The 26,056-nt window shown below is 40.2% G+C and overlaps 1 protein-coding gene across 1 annotated transcript in view; it reads right to left on the bottom strand.

Annotated features, from left to right (window-relative positions):
- ABLIM1 (actin binding LIM protein 1) overlaps nucleotides 1–25,703 on the bottom strand; it is a 343,354-nt gene extending 317,651 nt beyond the window's left edge. Inside the window, exon 1 of the mRNA XM_059899450.1 lies at nucleotides 25,485–25,703. Coding sequence (XP_059755433.1) covers nucleotides 25,485–25,497 — 13 coding nt within the window. The 5' untranslated portion in view covers nucleotides 25,498–25,703. The remainder of the gene's footprint in view (nucleotides 1–25,484) is intronic.
- Nucleotides 25,704–26,056: the final 353 nt, after the last annotated feature.

Here is a 26,056-nt window from a genome sequence, read left to right as displayed (position 1 = left end):
GCAGAGACAGATGCAAAACAACAATGAAAATGTTATCTGTGTGTGTTTTAATACAGCCCCAGGCCTTCAGAAGTCGTATCTGCTGTGTGTGCCTGTCTCTCATTCTGTTCAATGTGTATGTGTGTCCAATAAATTCATCACTTCCCTCCATTTTGTCTGCTTTCCAAAAACTAAACTAAAACTAAACTAAACTAAACTAAAATAACCTGGTGCATAACATGAAAGACGAGGCAAGGATGGCAGCTGAGATTTTTTAATACCAGTCACACCTGCACATTATCTCCATCCCCGGGGACTTGTCTCTAGCTCAAATAGCGTGCTACCATTACGACTGCCTAACAATTTAATTGAAATTACGTGTCATGGGTGTACTGAAAGTATAATGATTTATCATTGGACATCTTGATTTCTAAGCTTGGTCACACCCTTTACGAGGCGGTTATCTGGTATTACAGCGTTTCCTTTCTGAAACCACAGAAGGAAGCGGTTTGCCTTCCTTTACTAGTTATTCTTCTGGACTGTATCAAGTACTCTTAGCCAAATGTTAGGCAATGACTGCCCGTTACCCATTGACTACATTTGCTTCTTTCTGGTTCCAACAATGTCAGAGATCTGTGGTGCAGGATACACACTTTGTTTGCTTGCTACAATGGTAACAGTAGCCAGAGGTAAGTTTTATTCATATAGTTATTCACAAATTAAAACAATAAACACACACACAGGTCAGGACTAGGGTGAGGGGAGTGAGGTGCTTAGGGTGCAAAAGTTAGGAGGCATCACGCTCGGGGTAGAGTCTTACTCCCTTCACCCTAGTCCTGGCCCTGTGCATACACATGCACGTGCACACACACACACACACACATGCGTGCACACACACACACCACAAAACCCAAAGATGACCAAATACTGTATATATAAACAAGCCAAAGCCACAGATCAGGGTTTCATGTTTTCTTTAAAGGTATGTTCAGGTCAGGTCAACATTTAACTGTGTTTGTTTGTCTGCTCAAAACCCTCCAGTGGTTCCCATCTCACTCAAAGTCCTTATGTTGGTTCACAAGACAGCACATGACCCGTCCCCCAAGCTGCTCTCTGACCTCCCCCTCCTACTAGCCTCACTGTGTCTGAAACACTCCAAGCATGTTCCTGACTCAGGGTTACAATCACTGGTCCCTCCACCTAGAATTCTCTTACTCCGGACGGTCACATAGCTTGCTTTCTCCTCCTTCTGTTTAAATGTCATCTCAGAGAAGCCTTCCCTGATCAAGCTCAACCGGCACTCTCCATTCCCTGCCCCTGCTTCATCTTCTCCAGAGCATTCATCACCATCTGATATGCTATATATTTTACTTATATTTTATAAATATAATTTTTACATAAATAAAATAACAACTTAAAGTGTAAGCTCTCTAGTAAGCTCCCACTGGCAAGGAATTTTTTTTAATCTGTTTTGTGTACTGCTGCATCTACTGCTCCTAAGACAGCAGGTGCTTAATAAATATTTGTAGGATGACTGTACTACGTGCTAGGCAGACAGACTTGACTAAAATATTGTTCCTCCTATTCAGATGGTAACAGTATCCATGATTATTGTTCCTCAGGTAAAATCAAGCTCATTAAATTGTCTACATTAGGGTCCTTGTCAGTGTGGTGATGTAGTCAACCTTATTAAATCATTTCCAAAACTTCTTTATTTTTTAAATTAAAGTATAATTGATTTAGAATATATTAGTTTCAGGTGTATGGCATAGTGATTCAGTATTTTTACGGATTATACCCCACTAAATGTTATTACAAGATAATGACTATAGTCCCCTGTGCTATACAACATATACTTGTTGCTTATCTATTTTATACATAGTCATTTGTATCTCTTAAACCCGTACCCCTATTGTGCCCTTCCCCCCTTCCCTCACCCCTCTGGTAACCACTAGTTTGTTTTCTATATCTGTGAGTCTGTTTCTGTTTTGCTTTATACATTCATTCGTATTATTTTTTAGATTCCACATATAAATGATATCATACAGTATTTGTTTTTCTCTGACTTATTTCAGTAAGCATAATATTTTGTAGCTCCATCCATGTTGTTGCAAATGGCAGAATTTCATTCTTTTTTTATGGCTGAGTAATAATCCATTTTATATAATCTATATACTGCATCTTCTTTATCCATTCATCTGTTGATGGACACTTGAGTTTCTCCACATCTTGGTTATTATAAATAGTGCTGCTATGAACACTGGGGTGCATGTATCTTTCCAAATTAGTGTTTTCATTTTTTTCTGCATATATTGGAAATGGATATAGTGGGATTGCTGGATCATATGGTAGTGCTATTTTTAGTTTTTTGAGGAACTTCTGTACTGTTTTCCATAGTGGCTGCACCAGTTTACATTCCCACCAACACTGCACAAGGGTTCCCTCTTCTCCACACCCTCTCCAACACAGACCAAAACTTCTTTAGAGAAGCAAATTTAAACACTCTCCATAGGAAGTGCACATATACCTAGAGGCTAGTTTAAGCAGAATACAAAACTCAAATGAAGACTAGGAAATAAATTTGAAAAAAGGTGGGAAAGTAAAAATGTTGTTGATAATATTCTCAACAAAGCTGAAGCCAGGTAGAGTATATCCCTTCTGCCAAAGCTTTATAGCGTCAATATTCATAACCTCCAAAAGCATTCTGCTGTATTTTAAACATATATTACATATGACAACAATTTCCTATAAAATATCTTTCTTTTAGCATTCTATTAATGAAATATATTTCCACCAAATGTCGTCACTTTTTTATGACTTAGACAATAAGATAGTAAAAATAATTTTTCAAAAAAACTTTTCCTAACTGACCTTAAAGTCATATTGATTGTATTTAGCACCCCAACATCAATTTCATGTGGAATACTTTCTTGTGCAATGAATAATACAAAAGTAGAAATCATTCTGTTTAAAAACAGCCAATAAGTGCCTTTCCTCCTGACTTCTGCTTCTTTTCTTAATTGAGAAAGATGTTGCATAATCTTACCATCATGATTCTAAAGACTGAAGTGATTGATGGAGAAGCTGCCTTAACTACCAAATTCACCAAAAGGAAGAGAATGAAAAGAGTTCAGTCACTGATACTTCACTGCAAAGTCAAAGAACCGCATGAGGGAAACAGGAGCTGCTCTGAATACATACTCTTATAGGTAATAATACTCATTTCTTAAATTTGCATTTCCTCTTTACCAATAAATATTTGGTATTGTTTGTTTGGTACCAGAAACAACAGGAAGAGGCATGGAAAAAACAAAGAAGATATGATATTTTTCTAGTTCTTTCTATTCCATACAAAAGTTGGCATTTAAATTCTTTTATAAGTTAGATATGATATTTTTATATTAAGCCTTATCAGTCAAGGCTTCCAAATAAATTCATCCAACCAACCTAATGAACATCATATGACCCTTTCTAAGAACAAAGCAGGCCCTCTGTTAGTTTTAGGTTTGGGCTCCTTGACCAGAATATGTTACACGCATCATTAAAAATGGTATACAACAACCAGACTCAAAAAGGAGGCTCTGCTTTCACTAGCAAAATTTTCTTTTTCATTGGCTTCAGAACATCAAACCCATCACAGGCTTCTTGGAAATTTTATCAGGTCTCTTAGTAAATCAGGAGTCACATTGTGCAAAGGCAAAAGCAGCTTAAAATTTTAATTCCATGACTTGAGATGGCAGCCAGCCTCTTCCCAAACCCCTTTGCCCAAGTAGCTCCTGTCTGCTGAAACTCCAGCCAAGAGTGAAGCATTACAGGAATTTAATCAAAGTAAAATTGAGTCATCTGATCTGGAAATTCATTTTTAGTTTCAAAACTTGGAGGTGGAAGAGTCTTCTGAGGTCATCTTGGGAATAGGGAATGGGGCCCCAAGGTGAGGGTCTGTTGTATGGTGTACCCACAATCTCACAGCTGGAGGAGCGGAGTTATAGGTAAAACTCCAGCCTCCCAACTCCTCATCCAACTCTTCCCACTAGAATGTATGACCTCCTGTGGAGGGATGGCCAATTTGATTATTTGTAAGTGGGGAGATTTGGACTCAATCTTAAAAAGAATTAATTTTCAGGTTTTATTTTTTAACTGAGGGTAACGAGTGACCATGAATAAGGATAAATAATCCAGCCTTTGGGAAATATATCAGCCCCAGACTATTTTGTGAGTAACTTGTCCTAAAAGCAATGGATCATTCTGGAGAAAATTAATCCTGTAACAGGCAATGAGGTTGGCTTTAGATGAAGTAAGGGAAAATAAATATTCTATTTTTTTTTCCCTCTGGGCTAGAAGTGGTCTGTCCCTTGGTATATATAAAGGAGATGTCTGTAACATTTTTTAGTGCTGAGAAATAAGCTGTTCCTAGCTGGGCAGAGACTGAATGGGGGCAAGGCAGGAGACACCACAGGAGAGAGCCTAAAGCAAGTCAACCACAGAGGGGACCATGCTCCCTTGCCATTTTCTCTGAACCATCAGTAAAGCCTCATTAAAAGTTACAGCTAATACCTATTGCTATGCTCTAAAAATCTCAACAAGATACATGCACAAAGATGTTCAGTGCAGCACTGTCTATAAAAGCCATCAAGCAAAGTATCTATCAAAAAGGATTATTAGGGCTCCCCTGGTGGTGCAGTGGTTGAGAATCTGCCTGCCAATGCAGGGAACACGGGTTCGAGCCCTGGTCTGGGAAGATCCCACATGCCGCGGAGCAACTAGGCTCGTGAGCCACAATTGCTGAGCCTGCGCGTCTGGAGCTTGTGCTCCGCAACAAGAGAGGCCACGACAGTGAGAGGTCCGCGCACCGCGATGAAGAGTGGCCCCCGCTCGCCGCAACTAGAGAAACCCCTTTCACGGAAACGAAGACCCAACACAGCCAAAAATAAATAAATTAATTAATTAATTAATTTTAAAAAAACCCACCACACCAGCTTAAAAATAATGATAATAACAAAATAAATAAATTTTTAAAAAAAGGATTATTAAGTCAGGTGTGGTGAAACCATCTGCTTGAACACTATGAAGTCATTTTAAAAAATGAGCAGGTACTTAGATGGAACAACATAAAGATATATTATGTGAAAAAGGCCAAGTGTTTTTTTAAGTAAGCAGGTAGGTAGATCACCATTTTATAGGTAATAGATTGATTTTAGTGTCCCAGTACACACATAACTGTTCTCTAGAAAAGAATCTCAAGAAACTGGTAATAGTGGTTACTTCAGAGGATGAGGACCTTTCACGTCTCATTTATGTTATTTAAATTATTCTTTTAAATCTAAGTATATGTGTATATCCCTCTTTTACGTCAAAAGAGTTTCTCTGGACAGTTATATTATAGCTCTTAGAATTAAAAAAGAAGCTTTTACCTTTTTAGTTTTCATTTAATTTTCTAAGTTGCACCTTGGTCTCAGTTACACTCTGGGGAAGAGCCTCTAGCCACGCTTAGCTCAAAGCAGCTCAGGGAGACTATGGCCAGACTGGGTGGGGGTGGGCGAGGCGACCAGAAGCCCCAGCCAAAGAGCAGCGCTCAAGGCCGTTGTCTACGCCAAGGCAGCAGGGTTGCAGCCAAGCTGGATGTCCAAACATAAGACACGTGAGACAATACCTTAGGAAACTCTTGGACATAGCTGAAGGATGCTTTGAAGGGGATTAACTTGTAGCTGCAAATGCAGTGGGCGACACAACAACATACCCAATATGCACCCCAGTGTCCTTGACACATTCCAGAACCCCGTGACAGGTGGCAATGAGGCGTGTGGGTGTGAGGAGGATAAAGGGAGGAGAGGGTCAGGGTCCCTGGGGTACACATCACCTTGTAGGAAAACGAAACGCAGGGGCAGGAGGGGTGAAATCGCACATCAGAGCAACCACGTCAGTGTCCAGCTTCAATCCTTCCAGAACCCAGCCCACTGAAGAACACAATGGATGGGGTTACAATCTGCATGTCAAACACTCCTTGCCCAAGTAGGAAAAACTGTGTCCTTGATCAGGTTTAAGAGCAAAGGCATATGATGAAATGAACTTTCAAGTCATATTCAACTTGAGTTCAACCAAAAGGACTGAGAAATCCTAGGACAGCCCCTTCTCCTTCTACCCCTCTTCCTATGTTTGTGCATCCCACCAGACTGTGGATTTCATGCACGGCAACCTTTCTTCTCCCAATCTCTCAATAACAGTTCATTGAATGGTACTCAGCTTCAGGCTCTGGGGTGGGCTAGGATCTGGGAGTGCACTTATAACACTCGGTTTCTGGCTTCTCAGAATTTACAGTCTAGGAGAGGATAGAGCCACTTAGACAACTCTGCACAGTTTAGTGTCATTGACTAGACACTAAAATGAAAAAGTCTGGGGAGAGGAAGTGTAACCGTTAGAGGAAGAGCAGAGTTTACCACCAAGTTCAAAATGTATTTATTAGCAGAGAAATCAGGGCAAAAGGATGCCTCCAAAGCAAGCCCCGATTTAATCAAAGGGATTCAGAGAAATCAGGCAGGCTAATCTCCAAGAACCACTAATAGGAGGCTCACTTAAGTCAAATGTTCTGAGCACCAGCAAGTAAATATCCTTTATCACTTTAGGCAGCTTGGCTCTGGGAGGAGAAAAGGCTGAGATAAATGAGTTCATTAGACTGCCCATTCTAGCCCAGCTCCAAGTGTTCCTTTGTCCCCTTTTTCAGCAGGAATAGAGCATCCCAACCATGTCACCTCTTTTTCTATGGTAAATGTGTGCCAGTGTCACTGGGTAGCCTAATATTAACCTTAAAGTAGATGACCACTTAGTGCCATTCCTACAACTGTCAAGAAAAGGGATAAAGCCTCTGACCACACTATCCTAAGGAACGTGAATGTTCTGGAAGACAGGGAAGAATGGGAGTGATGGTGGCCTTCCAATTTCAGATGTCAAACCTAGGTCCAACGAGGCCTCTCTGAGGCAGGGACTATGCTGTACCCCTTGCATTTGGTAGTGAAAACCCTCCCTCTGTGTTTGTGAAATGAGGGGTGAAGGCTGTCCTCAGAATTTGTCTGGCCTGCTTTGTACAGAGAGTGAAACTTCAGTGAGGTTCTCAGGGGAACCCTAACACTAACACTGTCAAAGCATTTGCCACGCTCTCTAAAAGACCCCAGTAGTGCCCCCCCAGCCCATCTCTGCCTCTTCTCCGGCTACCTGTTGGCTGGACCTTCCTGGTGCAGGTGGTCAGGTCGAGTCAGCTCTGCTGGGGCCTTGTGATGCAAGCCAGAAGGCAGGGTGGGGTATTTTTAACCATACAGAATTCTTTCCATTTTTTTATGTAGTTAGATGTATCTACATTTTCTTTTATGACTTCTGAGCTTTGTAGTCTGTATGAAAGGTCAGGAATCTTCTAACATCCTCATAAATTTACCTGTGTTTTCTTCTAGGACCACTATTGTTTCATTTATTTTACACTTAATGATTTACTACACTAGGAATTGTGTGCCTGGTGTAAGAAATAAGGGGTCCAGATTTCTTTGTTCTAAATAGCCGGCTGTACCCATATCATTTATTGGATCTCCTCACACCTCAAAAAGCCACTTTTCTGTAATTAAATTCCATACACACTTGTTTACTGTACTCTGTAATCTTTTCCCACTATTCTCATTTCTCTCCAATACTTAACTGTTTTAATTATTGCAGTTTCATATTACATTTTAATATCTGATAGAGCTAACCCTCCCTTAACTACACCTCTTTCTCAGAGTTTCATAAATTTCATTTTGCAAAACGAATAATAGTATCATTTTGCCATGTCTCTAAAAAAAGATTCTGTTGGCATTTTAATCGAGATTTCATTTCTTTTGTAGAGAGATTTAGGGGAAATGAACATTTTTACAATATGGTGTCTTGTTATCCAAGAGCCTAGTAGGTCTCTTCAATGACTTAAATTTTTCATGTTTCTCCTCAGGGTAATTTTAAAATTTTCCTGATATTGCTCCTGTATGTTATTCACTTCAAATGTCTTACTGTTTCATATGCTTAATTAGCATTTTTAAAATTCTAAAAGCATGCTGTGTTTGCAACGCTTTTCCACCATTTCTCCCATTTGGCACTCATTCGTTAAGGTCCCATTCCAGTATCACTTGCTTCGTCAAGTCCTCTTTGGCCCCATGTCCAGTCAGAGTGGAGCAGGTCCTTCCTCTGTGCTCCTGCAGCACGTTTTACGTCCCACCATCACCACTGGTCACACTGTGCTGCACCTTCTGTACACATGCCTCTCACCTCATTAGTCTGGCAGGTCTGCTAGCAGAGGAGCCAGTTAGCACCCCCAAGCCTGGTTTATAGCGAGCGCTCAACGATCAAATCGAATGCATGAACGAATGCCATACTATGCTTCTTCATATTTCAGTAGCATTTTTGCAACGCTAACAGTGATAACACTGATAAATAGTAGAATTTGGAATAATGTGACTGACAGGGTTTTATTTTCCCCTTAAACACAAGCCATGTTTTAAAATGCAGAAAATTATCTCATATGATGAGAAATCATAATTAAGAAGTGAAAACTAGATGCATTATTTTTCTGGCATGTATTTCAGCCTCATGTAAAGAGGCAGCATTGTGGTGGATAACATATACTCTGGCACGAACAAGACCTGAATTTAAATCCTGTATCAACCACTTATTAGCTAGGTGATATCAGGCAAGCGTCTTCACTTCTCTGTGCCTCATTTTCTCTATCTGTAAAATGGGCATAATAAAGATCCTCATAATAGAATACCTAAGAGACATCTCAAATTTAAATGTCCAAAATGCTTGATTCCCCCACTCCCCAAACCTGCTTGTTCGACATGCTTCCCCATTCCAGGAAATGACATGCTATCCTTCCAGCTGCTGAGAAAATGGAGGTATCCACAGTTCTCCCCCTTCTTTTGCTCCATGTTTCCCACCCACCCACAAGTCCTATAAGCACTTCCTTAGAAATATTTCCAGAATCCATTGACTTTTCACCAGCTGCTTTCATACCATCTGGTCCAAGCCACCATCTTCTGTTTTGACCATTGCAGTAAGCTCCTAAATGGTCTTCATGCATCTACCCTTATTCACTACAATCTATTCTCTATATTGTTGACCAAGTGATCCTTTTAAACTATATAAAATCATGTCACAACTCTGCTCAGAACTATCAAGGACCTCCTATCTCACTCTGTCTCACTCAGAGGAAAACTTCGGTTCTCACAGTGGCCTGTAAGGACCAATTTGACATAACCACCCCTTCCCCAACTATCTCTCTCACTTCAGCTCCATCCCTCTCCCCTACACTCTCTGATCCAGCCACACTGGCCTCCTGCTGGTCCCAGGACACACACGCAGGATAGACCTCAACACCTCTGCACTGCTTATCTCACTGCCTAGAAAACCCTTCCGCCAGAATCTGCATGACCTCTCACTTCCTTCGGGTCCCTGCTCACCCGTCACTTTATCAAAGAGGCCTTCCATTATCATCCCGTATGTATAAAATAGCACCTGCCCTGCCCTCTCATCTCCCCAGCTCTCTCTCTTCTCTTTGCTCTTCTTCATATTTCTTCCTAGCACTTTATCACCACTTGTCACATTATACGTTTATTTGGTAAGTGGCTGTCTCACTTCAACACCTAGAATAATTTGAGCCCTTAGTAGGTGTTCAACTAATACTTACTGAATGAGTGGACAAATGAACACATTGTTTACAACTCCAATTCTACAGTTTATATAAAGCGTCTAACCACTGAATAGATCCTCCTGAAATAAAAAGGAGCTAAGGAACTGGTGAGAAAACTAAACTATCACTGGTGTTCACGCTCATTGCTCACCCAGATGCTTAAACGAATCAAAATAAAGATTCCCTTGTTTTACACAGAACAAGAGCAACAAAAAAATCTCCCTAGAAGCCATTAGAGACTGCCAACCTAAACTTCTTTTCTACATTTTTTTTTAACGTTTAAAAATGATGGCTTCCCCTCCCCTCTCTCCTTCCCCCAGACTCTGGGACTCCTATCCTTCTGTTCATACTTATTTGGAGCTAAAAGCCAGAAATAGCTGTTTACTTCATTGTCCTCATTTCCCTTCATTGTTACCATTCAGTTCTCTGGTGGCTACTCTCTTGTGGATGTGTTTTTTAAATGAATTCTCAATAAGTTGAGAAAGAAAAGCACGGGTGAAGACCTCAGATACAGTTTTAAGCAAAACATATTATAGGATATTTTCTTGAGGACAAACTATTTATAAATTGACTCTAACATGATTACATACACACCATCAAATATTATTCTCATATGTAATAAAGTTAAAGAGCTGGAGAGAGAACACACAGTACAGAATAAAGAACTTTAATTTATTAAAATGTGAACAAACATAATTACGCATGTACAGCTCTTTCTCCCACAAGCCTAAAAAAGAAATTATCTAACAAAGGACCAAAATCATATGACCTCTAATCAATCAGCAAGTAATTTGGGGATGCTTGACCCACAATTTCTGCTTTCATTTTTATCCTAATGTAGGGCTGAATAATACAAAGGATTTTATGGGTACATCTACTAAATAAGAACTTGCCCACCCAGTAATTATAAAAAAAAAAACACGGACAGACAATTTCCTTATACTGATAAATACATATTAGATAAATTTTCCAATAAAATAATACAGTGTACTGGGGAAATAAACCTTAAATACATTGGCAGAGAGTCATCAAATAAGTAGTGAGTCCAAGAACAGACACAGGTAGACTGAACTACACATTTTAAAGCTGCTTTGAAATTGCACTAACTAGAAGAAACAGCCACTCATTTTAAATGACTATGGAAAACCAAAGGCACATTTCCTTCCCACAATAGTTTTTCTCTAGATAATTGACCCCGATAGAAGAAAACTACTGTGTGAATTACTCCAAAAAAAATTCTAAAAATTCATTTGGGTTTGACTTCATATCAAATGTTATTGTTGGTCTCTAATGGTAATTACACCTGAGCATACCAACTTCCCATGAGAGAACATAGCACAGAAATGTGCTGGATTGATGGGGAGGAGATGGCCAGTCTAGGATTTAAGTTAAATTTTGATGTAGATAATATACAATGTAGCTAACATTACAGGCAAATATTCAGATATTGACAAAAATTCTGTCCTTTGAGACCAAGGAATACACTGACACCAAAACACATGCTGGCTAGAAACTCTACTAGGTAGGAAGGCCACAATCCCAATTTCCCTGGGATAGCCCCACTCTGCACCTGTGTTCCAGCATCCCATCAAGTTTAGCATTTGTCCTAGATAGAAGTATCCCATTTAGATGTTAACTTACATGATACATGTAAGTTAGATTAAATGTCAACAATAAATGTTGATCAGTCCTATTTGCTCCAGCCTCATTCAATCACAAATTCTAACACCTTTTAATATTTCTGCACCCAAAAATCATGACAATCCTCACTCCAGAGTGCTCAATAAATATTTGTTAAATGACTTTATTAATTAATATATAGATTTGGAATAAATCTGGCTGCTCTAGAAAAGAGGTTCAATAAATATTAGCTGATTGAATATCATCAAAAGAGAAAAGAGTTAACCCCTGTCCATCACACTGTCTTCTTGCTTGCTGTCAAGAAATTTTTGGATAAATGGTTGGCATTTCTGTTCTTGGGGGAAGGGAGAGAAGAAGTATGCATTTTCTTGGTTCTGGAATCCTGTGTATATCTAACATAAATTTCAACGCCACTAGCTTCTATTCCATTTTCAGTAAAGAAAAATGTGATAATTCAATTTATACTAGCAAATATCTAAGTTAGACTCAAATCTGATATCTCTATTTTCAATTTCTAATAGTCTTGTTTAATCTACATCAATCCCCTATTGCTCTCATATTCTCCCTCCCTCCCTCTCCTTCTCCCTCTCCCTCACACTTGACTCTCAGAACAATTTCCTCTCCAGTTTGCAAGTGAATTGGTTTTTCTCCTCAGGCTGTTGTCTGTGACAGAATGATGCTGTTTGTGCTCCAAACTGTGAGGTATTTACTAAGGTAGCAAAGAGTACACCCTAACGTGTGGGGGAGAAAACAAGACCTAAAAATGCAAGTGCCCCAGGAGAACCCAAAGAAACACAGGGATTGCTCTATCCACGGAGTGGAGTCATAGGTTCATTTTTAGCCTTGCTACACCGTCACCAAAATGGGTGGACGAGATGGGTTGCAGGAGAGGACCACAAAGCTTCAAAATACTTCTCAAGAAGTCCTCAGGGCAAATGAACAAAATCGGTTCTTTTTGGCACGCACTGCACATTTAGAGAGAGAACAACCCTACCATAATAGGATAGTGAAAGGCAACATGAGCTGTCAACTCCTAGTGACATTATAAAATTTAATAAACATAGACAGACAGCAGGCTCTTGGATGACGTTTATTATGAACTCGAGGAAGGCTCGATAGATATCTATGGGATGGGTGGATGGATGGATGATATTCCTAGAGACTGCTGCTTTAACCAGGGTGAAATGCTGACCACTTACATTCCTTTTCATTTCACTACCATGTAATTAGAAACCAGTGATTAATCAGATAATGGCACCACAAGTTCAGGACTTAATAAGTAGCACCTTGGGAATGGAGCAACAAAATGTTAAATTGTATCAAGTGATCAGTACTACCTATGTCAATGGACACTAATATGGATTGAGTTAGAGAAGAACCTGAAACCACAGGCTCATAAAAAAAGAAACATTTCTCCCCTAAAAGATGATGAAGACTAATTTACCATCTCAAAGAGATTGTTCCATAACTTTTACAAAATTTCATCTTTCATTTTAAAGGGCTCTATGAACTAGTGCTGTTTTGTTCCTCTCTAGAACTGAGGGAACTGTTAATGTGCGTGTAAAAATAGGATTGGTTAAGAATGCACACTTCTGGGGGAATGTCCTTGCTCCTTCCCTTGGCTAGAGTCAAACATGTTGCTTGGCTAGTCTGCATTCAGCCCTCCTGTATGCCAGCATTCTTTGTCCTGGAATATTCTGATGTCAGGTACAAAACTAAAGATAAGACTCCTAATCTGCCATAAAAAAGGAAACACGAGAGTGGGCTTTGGGCAAAGTTTGTACCTAAATGGGAATTGTGGTCAGGATAAAATGTAACTCACTGCAGCGTAAATTGGCAATAAAATACCATCAATACCATTGTGGGCAGTTGAACAACCAGGAATGAGTTATCTGAATGTACCAAGGACAGACCTCTCACTTCCCTTCTTTACATCTGCACTTCTCTGTTTAGGAAAAGCCTTTGATGGAAAGGCTTACTAGTTCAATGCATCATTCCCTTGTCTTCCCTATTCTCCCTCTCCTCCCCACCACCAATCTTGTAACCCCCTCACATGTCACAGACTCCTTCCTCCCCATATGTCCTGCACTTTCCCTCCTCCGTGCTTTCACCTTTGCGATTCTTGTTCCTTCTGAAAGGAAGCACATCTTTCAGTATTTTGCCTGCCAAATCCCTACTCATCCTTCAAGATTCAACTCAAATTCCATGTCCTCTGTGAAGTGAAGGCTTCATGTTACCTCCAGTCACAAATTAGTGGAACCTCCCATAGCAGTTTGATGATTCTTATTTGATAATCTTAATCATCTATTCTGGTCAGCTGTGTACATGTACATAACTTTACACACACACACACACACACACACACACACACATACACACACCTTAGTTTGTATTCCTTTGGGATTGAGAATAACCTTTTTTCATTTTGTATATCTAGTCCCTAACAGAATAAGGCTTGCTGTTGCATTAAGTGATGTAAACTTCCAAATAAGGTCAGAAATACATATCTGTTCACAAAATCAGGTACCCAAATAAGAATTTGGTTAATCTTTCAAACACAAAGACACACAGACACACACATAAAGTAAAATAACTTGGTACTTACAGCTTTAAATATAAGAACTATTCTAAGAATTGGTTTTACTATAAACTCTAGGACACACATATCAAAGGTATTAGAATCATTGCCATTGGGGAAAAGGGAACGGGATTGAGGGATAGGGATAAAAATATATCAATAAATAAACTGGACAAGGGAGGGGTCTGATGAACTGTTGGTGACAGTAAGCCGTAACCTGGGAAGTATGATTAACTCAACCTTCTCTACATGAGGTCTCAAATTAAAAAAAAAAAAAAAAAAAAATATATATATATATATATATACACACACATATATATAAAACGCTGTTCAGAGATACAATGCATGAACAATTCAACCTTCTGAAACATGATTCTCCCACCTGTGAGAAACTGATGTCAAAAACTACTTCTCTCATGTAAAAAAAATCTATTTAATTGGAACCCATTTATTTTAAGTGCAAAAAAGGACTTCCAGGAAGTGTAGTGTGTTGCTGCTTTATTTTTTTTTTAATACTAAAACTTATAATGGCTAGACTTGGCTTTCAAATACATTGTCCTTTTTCTTCAGTTCGGTAAATTGCTTGAGAGTTCTGTAACTCAAAGAGAAGAAAAACTCTAGCCAGAGGCCAGAAAATACAGGCCAGAAAAACAGCCCCCCTATAACACCAAATAAGAAGTCTTAGTGCATTAATCTTTGCAACATCACCATGAAAGAAGCTGATAAAGGTAGAGTGATGCAACTAGAGGTATAACAGGCATGGAGTTACAGGAGGAAGTAAGAGAGAGAAGAAACAGAATGGAAGTCTCCACTTTATCATTTAGCAGATTCATATTTGTTGAGCCCTACTGTAAGCATGGAAGCAGAAGACGTCAGCACAAGTGAGTGTAGCTCTGACTCCTAAAGTCCCTCTGCACCCCAGCCCTATGGAAGAACCACTGTCCAGCACAGGGCTTAGCTGCTACTCTACAAATCTGATGGCAGCCCTCACCTCCTCGCTGCCTTTAGCCAGTACTGCCTGGAACTCAGCTCGGTCTGCCACCAGAACTCCTCATGCCAAAGATATTAAGATATTTGAGGCCGACCATGCCCAACCGTCTCCCTCACTCTTGCAGTCTCAGTCATGGAAAGGACTGAGAGGGCCCAGCCTCGCTCATTTCCTCTCCCCCTCATCCTCCCTGCCCTGTGCTTCTTCCCTCCTGCTGCACACCTCCCACCCACCACTGATGACCTTCCACTGTGCTCCCTGGAACCACCCTTCCTTGTAAATGAAAATCCCTACATCCCCAGCCGTTCCACAATCCCTACATCCCCCAGCCCGCCGCACCTCCTCACTCAACTGAGATCTGGCTCCTCTCTCCCTGGCAAACACACCCTCCTGAACCTACATGCCTTCCAGGTTGACATACACAGAACTGTTTCTTTCATGCCCGAGTCTCCCTGGAAAGCCTTTCCCTCCACCCCATCCTTTTTCACCTGGCTAAATCCAACTCATTCTCCAAGAAAATATCCCTGCTTTCTTCAAGAAACCTCACCTGATCTCCTGGTCCTCACCCCCCACAGCTATATTCGGTGCCACTCCTTTGTATCCTCATAACTCTTTCTCTAGCTCACATTATCTCTCTCCTTCTCTCTGCACTCAGCATATCCTTGTAAAAATAATATTTATGTATTTGTCTCCCGCACAGAACTATGAGTTCCTTGAGGGTATATGCTGTGTCCTAGTCACTGACTGCTGGCACGTAACAGGTGTTCAGTAAATGTTTGTTGAATAAATGAATGAAAATCTACAGTCCTGACTTGAATAAATGAAATGAATACTGGGGATGAAGTGGACATTTTTCTTATTTATTCGATTTTTCTCTCAATCTTTTAAAGCTATATCTACTTGCTATCAGACAATACAAAGACGTGTTCAAAGAAAAGCCAACTCTCTCCCCTCCTTACCCTTGACTTTAACTATTTTTACTCTTGACTTTTTTTTACCCTTGACTTTTTTTAACCACTGTTGAATGCTTGGTGTGTACTGTTCTATGACTTTCTCTATGCTCATGGCACACCCATATGCACACTTAGAGATTCTTCTCAATTTGTAGAACTGGGATCGCACACATGTATTTTATCATAACACTTGCTCTTTTCCCTTAATAATGTATCATGGCCATCACTCCAGACCAACACATATGGACCTAACTCATTCTTTCTAATAGTTGTATAACAGTCTATAGTATGGATGAACCATGATTTAGTCACTCATTCTCCAATGGATGAGCATTCAGGTTGCTCCTAGTTTTATGGAAATTCTGAAAACAAAGATAGCAAGACTGAGCTAACATTTCTAGAGCATCCATACTTTGCGTTATTTCTCTGCCCGTGCTATGGACCCTATCCTCACATACCTGGACCTATTTTCTCAAGACTCGAGCTCTGAAAACCTAATAAGCTCATAAGCTATCTCTTCTGCGTACAGCGCCAGTTGCTGCCACGCATCTTGTACTGAATAGGTATTTAATATTTATTGAACTGAACCAAAAGCTAACCAGATAGAAACTGCCGGGAAGGATACACAGGATGCACTGTTTGCCATGCTTAATTCTGAGGATTTGGTAGGAAGGGTGTAAAAATAGAAAATTTTCATTTTTAAGTTAATACACTTGTTTGAATTTTTAATATAATACTCTATAATTTCAATATTTAAAATATCCATTTATACATTAATATATTTTGATTATACGAATATATTGATAATAAATTTTAGTACATTAATTTTATAACTCAAAAACAGCTTTTTTCCAAAACTTGCTGGATGATACAGAACCCCTGAGTTAAAAGAAACAAGCTCTGACTGAGTTCTGACCGCCACAGCAACAGTCAGCTCTACCCACCACCAGAGCCTCCCATCAAGCCTCTTAGATAGCCTCAACCACCAGAGGGCAGACAGCAGAAGTAAGAAAAACTACAATCCTGCAGCCTGTGGTCCAAAAATCACAGTTACAGAAAGATAGAGAAGATGAAAAGGCAGAGGGCTATGTACCAGATGAAGGAACAAAAAAACCCCCAGAAAAACAACTAAATGAAGTGGAGATAGGCAACCTTCCAGAAAAAGAATTCAGAATAATGATAGTGAAGATGATCCAGGACCTCGGAATAAGAATGGAGGCAAAGATTGAGAAGATGCAAGAAATGATTAACAAAGACCTAGAAGAATTAAAGAACAAACAAACAGAGATGACCAATACAATAACTGAAATGAAAACTACACTAGAAGGAATCAATAGCAGAATAACTGAGGCAGAAGAACGGATAAGTGACCTGGAAGACAGAATGGTGGAATTCACTGCTGCGGAACAGACTAAAGAAAAAAGAATGAAAAGAAATGAAGACAGCCTAAGAGACCTCTGGGACAACATTAAACGCAACAACATTCGCATTATAGGGGTCCCAGAAGGAGAAGAGAGAGAGAAAGGACCAGAGAAAATATTTGTAGAGATTATAGTCAAAAACTTCCCTAACATGGGAAAGGAAATAGCCACCCAAGTCCAGGAAGCACAGAGAGTCCCATACAGAATAAACCCAAGGAGAAACACGCCGAGACACATAGTAATCAAAGTGGCAAAAATTAAAGACAAAGAAAAATTATTGAAAGCAGCAAGGGAAAAACGACAAATAACATACAAGGGAACTCCCATAAGGTTAACAGCTGATTTCTCAGCAGAAACTCTGCAAGCCAGAAGGGAGTGGCATGATATACTTAAAGTGATGAAAGGGAAGAACCTACAACCAAGATTACTCTACCCGGCAAGGATCTCATTTAGATTTGATGGAGAAATCAAAAGCTTTACAGACAAGCAAAAGCTAAGAGAATTCAGCACCACCAAACCAGCTCTACAACAAATGCTAAAGGAACTTCTCTAAGTGGGAAGCACAAGAGAAGAAAAGGACCTACAAAAACAAACCCAAAACAATTAAGAAAATGGTCATAGGAACATACATATCGATAATTACCTTAAACATGAATGGATTAAATGCCCCAACCAAAAGACATAGACTGGCTGAATGGATACAAAAACAAGACCCATATATATGCTGTCTACAAGAGACCCACTTTAGACCTAGGGACACATACAGACTGAAAGTGAGGGGATGGAAAAAGATATTCCATGCAAATGGAAATCAAAAGAAAGCTGGAGTAGCTATACTCATATCAGATAAAATAGACTTTAAAATAAAGAATGTTACAAGAGACAAGGAAGGACACTACATAATGATCCAGGGATCAATCCATGAAGAAGATATAACAATTATAAATATATATGCACCCAACATAGGAGCACCTCAATACATAAGGCAACTGCTAACAGCTATAAAAGAGGAAATCGACAGTAACACAATAATAGTGGGGGACTTTAACACTCCACTTACACCAATGGACAGATCATCCAAAATGAAAATAAATAAGGAAACAGAAGCTTTAAATGACACAATAGACCAGATAGATTTAATTGATATATATAGGACATTCCATCCAAAAACAGCAGATTACACGTTCTTCTCAAGTGCGCACGGAACATTCTCCAGGATAGATCACATCTTGGGTCACAAATCAAGCCTCAGGAAATTTAAGAAAATTGAAATCATATCAAGCATCTTTTCTGACCACAACGCTATGAGATTAGAAATGAATTACAGGGAAAAAAACGTAAAAAAGACAAACACGTGGAGGCTAAACAATACGTTACTAAATAACCAAGAGATCACTGAAGAAATCAAAGAGGAAATAAAAAAATACCTAGAGACAAATGACAATGAAAACACGACAACCCAAAACCTATGGGATGCAGCGAAAGCAGTTCTAAGAGGGAAGTTTATAGCTATACAAGCCTACCTCAAGAAACAAGAAAAATCTCAAGTAAACAATCTAACCTTACACCTAAAGAAACTAGAGAAAGAAGAACAAACAAAACCCAAAGTTAGCAGAAGGAAAGAAATCATAAAGATCAGAGCAGAAATAAATGAAATAGAAACAAAGAAAACAATAGCAAAGATCAATAAAACTAAAAGTTGGTTCTTTGAGAAGATAAACAAAATTGATAAGCCATTAGCCAGACTCATCAAGAAAAAGAGGGAGAGGACTCAAATCAATAAAATCAGAAATGAAAAAGGAGAAGTTACAACAGACACCGCAGAAATACAAAGCATCCTAAGAGACTACTACAAGCAACTTTATGCCAATAAAATGGACAACCTGGAAGAAATGGACAAATTCTTAGAAAGGTATAACCTTCCAAGACTGAACCAGGAAGAAACAGAAAATATGAACAGACCAATCACAAGTAATGAAATTGAAACTGTGATTAAAAATCTTCCAACAAACAAAAGTCCAGGACCAGATGGCTTCACAGGTGAATTCTATCAAACATTTAGAGAAGAGCTAACACCTATCCTTCTCAAACTCTTCCAAAAAATTGCAGAGGAAGGAACACTCCCAAACCCATTCAATGAGGCCACCATCACCCTGATACCAAAACCAGACAAAGACACTACAAAAAAAGAAAATTACAGACCAATATCACTGATGAATATAGATGCAAAAATCCTCAACAAAATACTAGCAAACAGAATCCAACAACACATTAAAAGGATCATACACCACGATCAAGTGGGATTTATCCCAGGGATGCAAGGATTCTTCAATATACGCAAATCAATCAATGTGATACACCATATTAACAAATTGAAGAATAAAAACCATATGATCATCTCAATAGATGCAGAAAAAGCTTTTGACAAAATTCAACACCCATTTCTGATAAAAACTCTCCAGAAAGTGGGCATAGAGGGAACCTACCTCAACATAATAAAGGCCATATATGACAAACCCACAGCAAACATCATTCTCAATGGTGAAAAACTGAAAGCATTTCCTCTAAGATCAGGAACGAGACAAGGATGTCCACTCTCACCACTATTATTCAACATAGTTCTGGAAGTCCTAGCCACGGCAATCAGAGAAGAAAAAGAAATAAAAGGAATACAAATTGGAAAGGAAGAAGTAAAACTGTCACTGTTTGCGGATGACATGATACTGTACATAGAGAATCCTAAAACTGCCACCAGAAAACTGCTAGAGCTAATTAATGAATACGGTAAAGTTGCAGGATACAAAATTAATGCACAGAAATCTCTTGCATTCCTATACACTAATGATGAAAAATCTGAAAGAGAAATTATGGAAACACTCCCATTTACCATTGCAACAAAAAGAATAAAATACCTAGGAATAAACCTACCTAGGGAGACAAAAGACCTGTATGCAGAAAACTATAAGACACTGATGAAAGAAATTAAAGATGATACCAACAGATGGAGAGATATACCATGTTCTTGGATTGGAAGAATCAACATTGTGAAAATGAGTATACTACCCAAAGCAATCTACAGATTCAATGCAATCCCTATCAAATTACCAATGGCATTTTTTACGGAGCTAGAACAAATCATCTTAAAATTTGTATGGAGACACAAAAGACCCCGAATAGCCAAAGCAGTCTTGAGGCAAAAAAATGGAGCTGGAGGAATCAGACTCCCTGACTTCAGATTATACTACAAAGCTACAGTAATCAAGACAATATGGTACTGGCACAAAAACAGAAACATAGATCAATGGAACAAGATAGAAAGCCCAGAGATTAACCCACACACCTATGGTCAACTAATCTATGACAAAGGAGGAAAAGATATACAATGGAGAAAAGACAGTCTCTTCAATAAGTGGTGCTGGGAAAACTGGACAGCTACATGTAAAAGAATGAAATTAGAACACTCCTTAACACCATACACAAAAATAAACTCAAAATGGATTAGAGACCTAAATATAAGACTGGACACTATAAAACTCTTAGAGGAAAACATAGGAAGAACACTCTTTGACATAAATCACAGCAAGATCTTTTTTGATCCACCTCCTAGAGTAATGGAAATAAAAACAAAAATAAACAAGTGGGACCTAATGAAACTTCAAAGCTTTTGCACAGCAAAGGAAACCATAAACAAGACGAAAAGACAACCCTCAGAATGGGAGAAAATATTTGCAAATGAATCAACGGACAAAGGATTAATCTCCAAAATATATAAACAGCTCATTCAGCTCAATATTAAAGAAACAAACACCCCAATCCAAAAATGGGCAGAAGACCTAAATAGACATTTCTCCAAAGAAGACATACAGATGGCCACGAAGCACATGAAAAGATGCTCAACATCACTAATTATTAGAGAAATGCAAATCAAAACTACAATGAGGTATCACCTCACTCCTGTTAGAATGGGCATCATCAGAAAATCTACAAACAACAAATGCTGGAGAGGGTGTGGAGAAAAGGGAAACCTCTTGCACTGTTGGTGGGAATGTAAATTGATACAGCCACTATGGAGAACAATATGGAGGTTCCTTAAAAAACTAAAAATAGAATTACCATATGACTCAGCAATCCCACTACTGGGCATATACCCAGAGAAAACCGTAATTCAAAAAGACACATGCACCCGAATGTTCATTGCAGCACTATTTACAATAGCCAGGTCATGGAAGCAACCTAAATGCCCATCAACAGACGAATGGATCAAGAAGATGTGGTACATATATACAATACAATGGAATATTACTCAGCCATAAAAAGGAACGAAATTGAATCATTTGTTGAGACGTGGATGGATCTAGAGACTGTCATACAGAGTGAAGTAAGTCAGAAAGAGAAAAACAAATATCGTATATTAATGCATGTATGTGGAACCTAGAAAAATGGTACAGATGAGCCAGTTTGCAGGGCAGAAGTTGAGACACAGATGTAGAGAATGGACATATGGACACCAAGGGGGGAAAACTGCGGTGGGGTGGGGATGGCGGTGTGCTGAATTGGGCGATTGGGATTGACATGTATACACTGATGTGTATAAAATTGATGCCTAATAAGAACCTGCAGTATAAAAAAACAAACAAAACAACTAATACTAAACTTTCATTGGGTTATTTGTATGGAAATATGTTAATATAAATGTTTCAGACATTACATGAAATTTCTAAAAATCTTATATTTGTATTTGTATGGAAATATGTATGGAAAAAAAAAAAAAAAAAAGAAACAAGCTCTAATTCAATAACTCCCAAGTCTGGCTGTACATAAGAATCAACTGAAATTTGCTAAAAATTCAGATTCCCAGGCCTTTCCATGAATATTCCGATTCAGTAGATCTGAAGCAGAGCCCAGTATCAGCATGTTTAATAAATACTCCAGATGATTCTTTGATCCTGCTCTAATCTAATGATTTTTAGAATTACCTGGGGAGCTTTTCACATAGTATATGGATGTTTGGGCACTACCTTTAGAGGTTATGAGCCATTAGACCTGGAATGAGACCCGAGAATCTACATTTTAAAAAGGCTACCTAGATGATTCTTCCCAGGTTTGGAAACTCTTTTCTAAGTGTTATAATTTCCCCCAGTTTGTCAATTCAAAATCAAGACATGATAGCTCCATTTTGGTCTCTAGCAGTTAAAATACAACACCAAGTTAAAAGTCTTTGATGATAGTATTCTAAAAGACCACAAGATGAGGAATGTCTTAGCTGGCCTATCATGAAATTTAAGAATATCTTTTATTGTTAGTTTGAATAATGAATTAAATTTTAGTACTCTCTTTATATCTTAAAGAGAAGATGAATTCAAAAATATTTTTCTCTCTACAATTTTTTAATAAAATTACTTTTCTATGAGATTCAATGTTCCAGCATTTTCAATTTTTAAAAAATATTTCTACCCCTACCATAACTTACAAGTCTAGATATTAGAAACAAGCAGAGTTCATTTTTTAAATTAATGAGATTTATCTTTCCAAGTATCTAAAGACCTTCCTAATGATAAGTTAGGTATTTAAGTACACACATTAACTTCCTGACCATAAAAGTTTATCTCTACTTTCAGGAATAGAGATGAGAGCAGATACTAAATTAGAAAAGCATAGTGAAGCTCAGTTCTGAAAACATCTTTTATAAAAAATAAATGGCAAACAGACATCTCTCCACATGAGCTTAATTCAGTAGCTACTATACTAGGCATTCTACTAATCATTCAGAATTGTTTTTTACAAATTCATAAAGATAGAAGTACTTCATAGAAACATAAGAAAAATCTTCAGTCATTGGTAATATCTAGGAAGTTCTGGTCCTCAAAAGTGAAGGAGGAAGAAACAGAGTAGGGATATCAAATTAACAACATCAAGGATCAAGGGCCTTGTTTCCCTCACTTGGTCTTTACCAAATGTCCATGAAGAAGTTCCTAAATGTACTGGGAATTCCAAATGACTTACCAAGGCCATTTCCTTTCAATCTCAAGTATAGGGCATTTTTCTCTCTCAGCAAATCAATGATTGTGATGTTTACTATAATACTCAAAGGACAAGTAATAGAGAAGCACTAAAACAAAGTGGATGTGATCAGAAGTCAGACAGTCCTGGGTAGAAATCAGGATCTGCCACCTACCGAATGTTTGAGCTCAGGTTAAGTTACACAATCTCTCAAAACCTCAGTTCCTTCATCTGTGAAATGGAGAGGTAATAACAGCATCTACTTGAGTCAGTTATTGTGAGGACCAACTGAGGCAATACATGTAAAGTGCCTGACATGTAGTAAGTATGCAGTAACTGATATTTATCATGTTTTTTTCTCCCCTTGCAATATTAGTCAGACTTTAAACTGTCAAATGCAAGATTATCAACATGGAGTTTGAAGGGGAAACAAGAGCGCTAAGTGAAAGATCTGTGTCCGACTCCGAATCATCCTGCTTGAAACCAGGTTCAAGAAGAAATATTCAAGAACCAGGTCCCAAGCCAGGGCTCTAGCCTCTGAATCACTGGGGCATCTTCATTTCATATCCTTGGATAAACCACAGAGACCTTGTAGTAGAAGGGGCCAGAGACAAGGTGAAACTGGGGGGTTACCTAATGAACTTGATGCTTTCTAGGACATACCAAGGTTCCCAGTAGTTAGTTGGCTCCTACGGTGTGCAACGTTTTGTGTACTAAGGGGTTTGGGTGGCGTAAAGCGCATCAGAGGTGCACTCTGACCACAGAGAGTTATACAACCTATGAGAACTAGTCGCCACGTGTTCCTTGTAATACTTAGGACAGAAGTCAGGACCAAAAGCCTCCGTCTGAGAGCACAGTTTAGAGATTATACAGCTGGAGTCGCTCAGAAGATTCCGTACACACACCCAGCCCCCTGTAGTCACATGTTTCACCCTCTTTTTTCTTTCTCTAATACATACAAATTTTTAGGCATCATTAGGCAGGTAGTATCTCAGGGTCGCATATCACCTCTGTAGCCTGAGATCTACAAACATAAATTCTGTCATTCCACCCTGCCTGTACCACCCCATTTCCAGGTACGGAACCAACCAACCATATTGCCAGACCCACAAAGACCAGTTTCCTTAAAAGGGAGTTTAAACATTCTGGATAGAATTTACTTTATTCATTACACGCCCCAGAATGAACCTTGAAAAGCATCACTTAATTATCCAACACATTGTTAAATTCCTAAACTCCCCTCAAAAAGCAGGGTTCACCATTCAGAGTTTAAAAAACAAAATTACGCTGCAACTCCTCTTAAAGCTTCGGGGTATCAAAAGGGGTGGTACTTATTGCTTAGCAAATATACTTTCTAAACATAATCACTATTTTCCTTAAAGGCTTATGGCAAAGCAACCAAGTCACTTCGTTTTCATTGCTGGCAAGCTGCACAGTGACTTGATCGCTTTAATATTTCACTCATAGTAGCAGCCACTGAGCTATGACTAACCCACTCTCCCAGCATCACCACTGGCTCCAGATGGCAAGAAATACATTCCCTTCACTCTTGGCTGAAAAGCAATTCTGATTTTTTTTTTTCTTTCTTTCGCCCAGTTTCACCTGCAGTTAAATCGTTTCACTCCAGGAAGAAAACCGCTGGGGTGAGGGGAGATTAATGCAAAGAGGAGTACAGGTAGGGAATTTACTTTTTTAAATGAGATGTAAGCACTGCAGCTTTAAATGTTACTGCATCAAGCCCTGGATTCCTTCCGTAACCAAGCTGCAAAATGGTAACAAGAATGGAGGAAAAAAAAAACACCTCTTCCTCCCTCCCGGCCAGCCCTTCAGGCCACTGCCCAGCAGGACTGGCAGCGGCGAGCCCATCCCCCACGCCCTCCCAGCCCAGACGTGCGGCTGGCACAGGTGAGCCGGACACCGACCTCGGCCCTCTGGCTTCGCCCACATCCGGGGGATCAAGGTCAAGGGCGAGGGCTTCCTTACACACACACACACACACACACACACACACACACACACACTCCCCGCACACTGCCCCCGCCCCACCCTCGGCCGCCCAGAGCCCAGGGATCCGATGCCAAAGTTTCAGACCGGGTTGGGGCCGGCAAGGCTCTCGCGGCCCCCGGCCCCCCGCCCTCCGGCACCTGCCCGGCCCGCCCTGGTCCGCGCCTTCCCCGCCGGGCCCGGCGCGGGGTCCGGGGACGGCGCCCACCTGGTCCCCACTCACCCCTTGCGGACATGGTTCAGGCAGCAGGAGTCGAAGCAGGGAGGGCGGCGGAGACACCCGGCAGGGCGTGGGGAGGAAAATCTCGCCGAAACGCACGAGGCGCACCCGCGCCCGCCCGCGTGGGAAGGCGGCTGGCCGCGCGGGGACGCCTCCCGCAAGACACCTGGGCGCCGCTGGGCGCAGCACGGCCGGCGGGCGAGCACCGGCCGGGCGCGGCAGCGCTGACAGCCCGCGGCCCGAGCTGGGCGGGGCCCGCCTCCCCGCCTCCCCCGCCCGCCCGGCCGCCCGGCCCACCGGGTCCAGCGGCGGCGGGGACGCGCCTCCAGCTCGGCTGCGGCGCCAGCGCGAGCTTTTGTCCCCGAGCGAGCGTGGTGCGGCGTGCGGTGAGGGCTGCGTCTCCCCTCCCCCGACCCGAGTCCTTGTTGAAAATAATAGTAGTAATAAGAATAGTGCTGCCGCTATGAGTGGCCTTCCAGCCTCCCGCTTTGGTCTCAGAGAAAGAAAGGAGGAAAGAGCTGTTCTCTTCCCTCCCCTAAGTGATACCCTGGACAGGAGGGGAAGACCACGGTCGC

This window comes from Balaenoptera ricei, chromosome 16 (assembly GCF_028023285.1).
Source record: "Balaenoptera ricei isolate mBalRic1 chromosome 16, mBalRic1.hap2, whole genome shotgun sequence".
In the NCBI taxonomy this organism is placed as follows: domain Eukaryota; kingdom Metazoa; phylum Chordata; class Mammalia; order Artiodactyla; family Balaenopteridae; genus Balaenoptera; species Balaenoptera ricei.
Note: the sequence above shows the minus strand (reverse complement) of the source record. Positions and strands in the feature narration are given on the sequence as shown.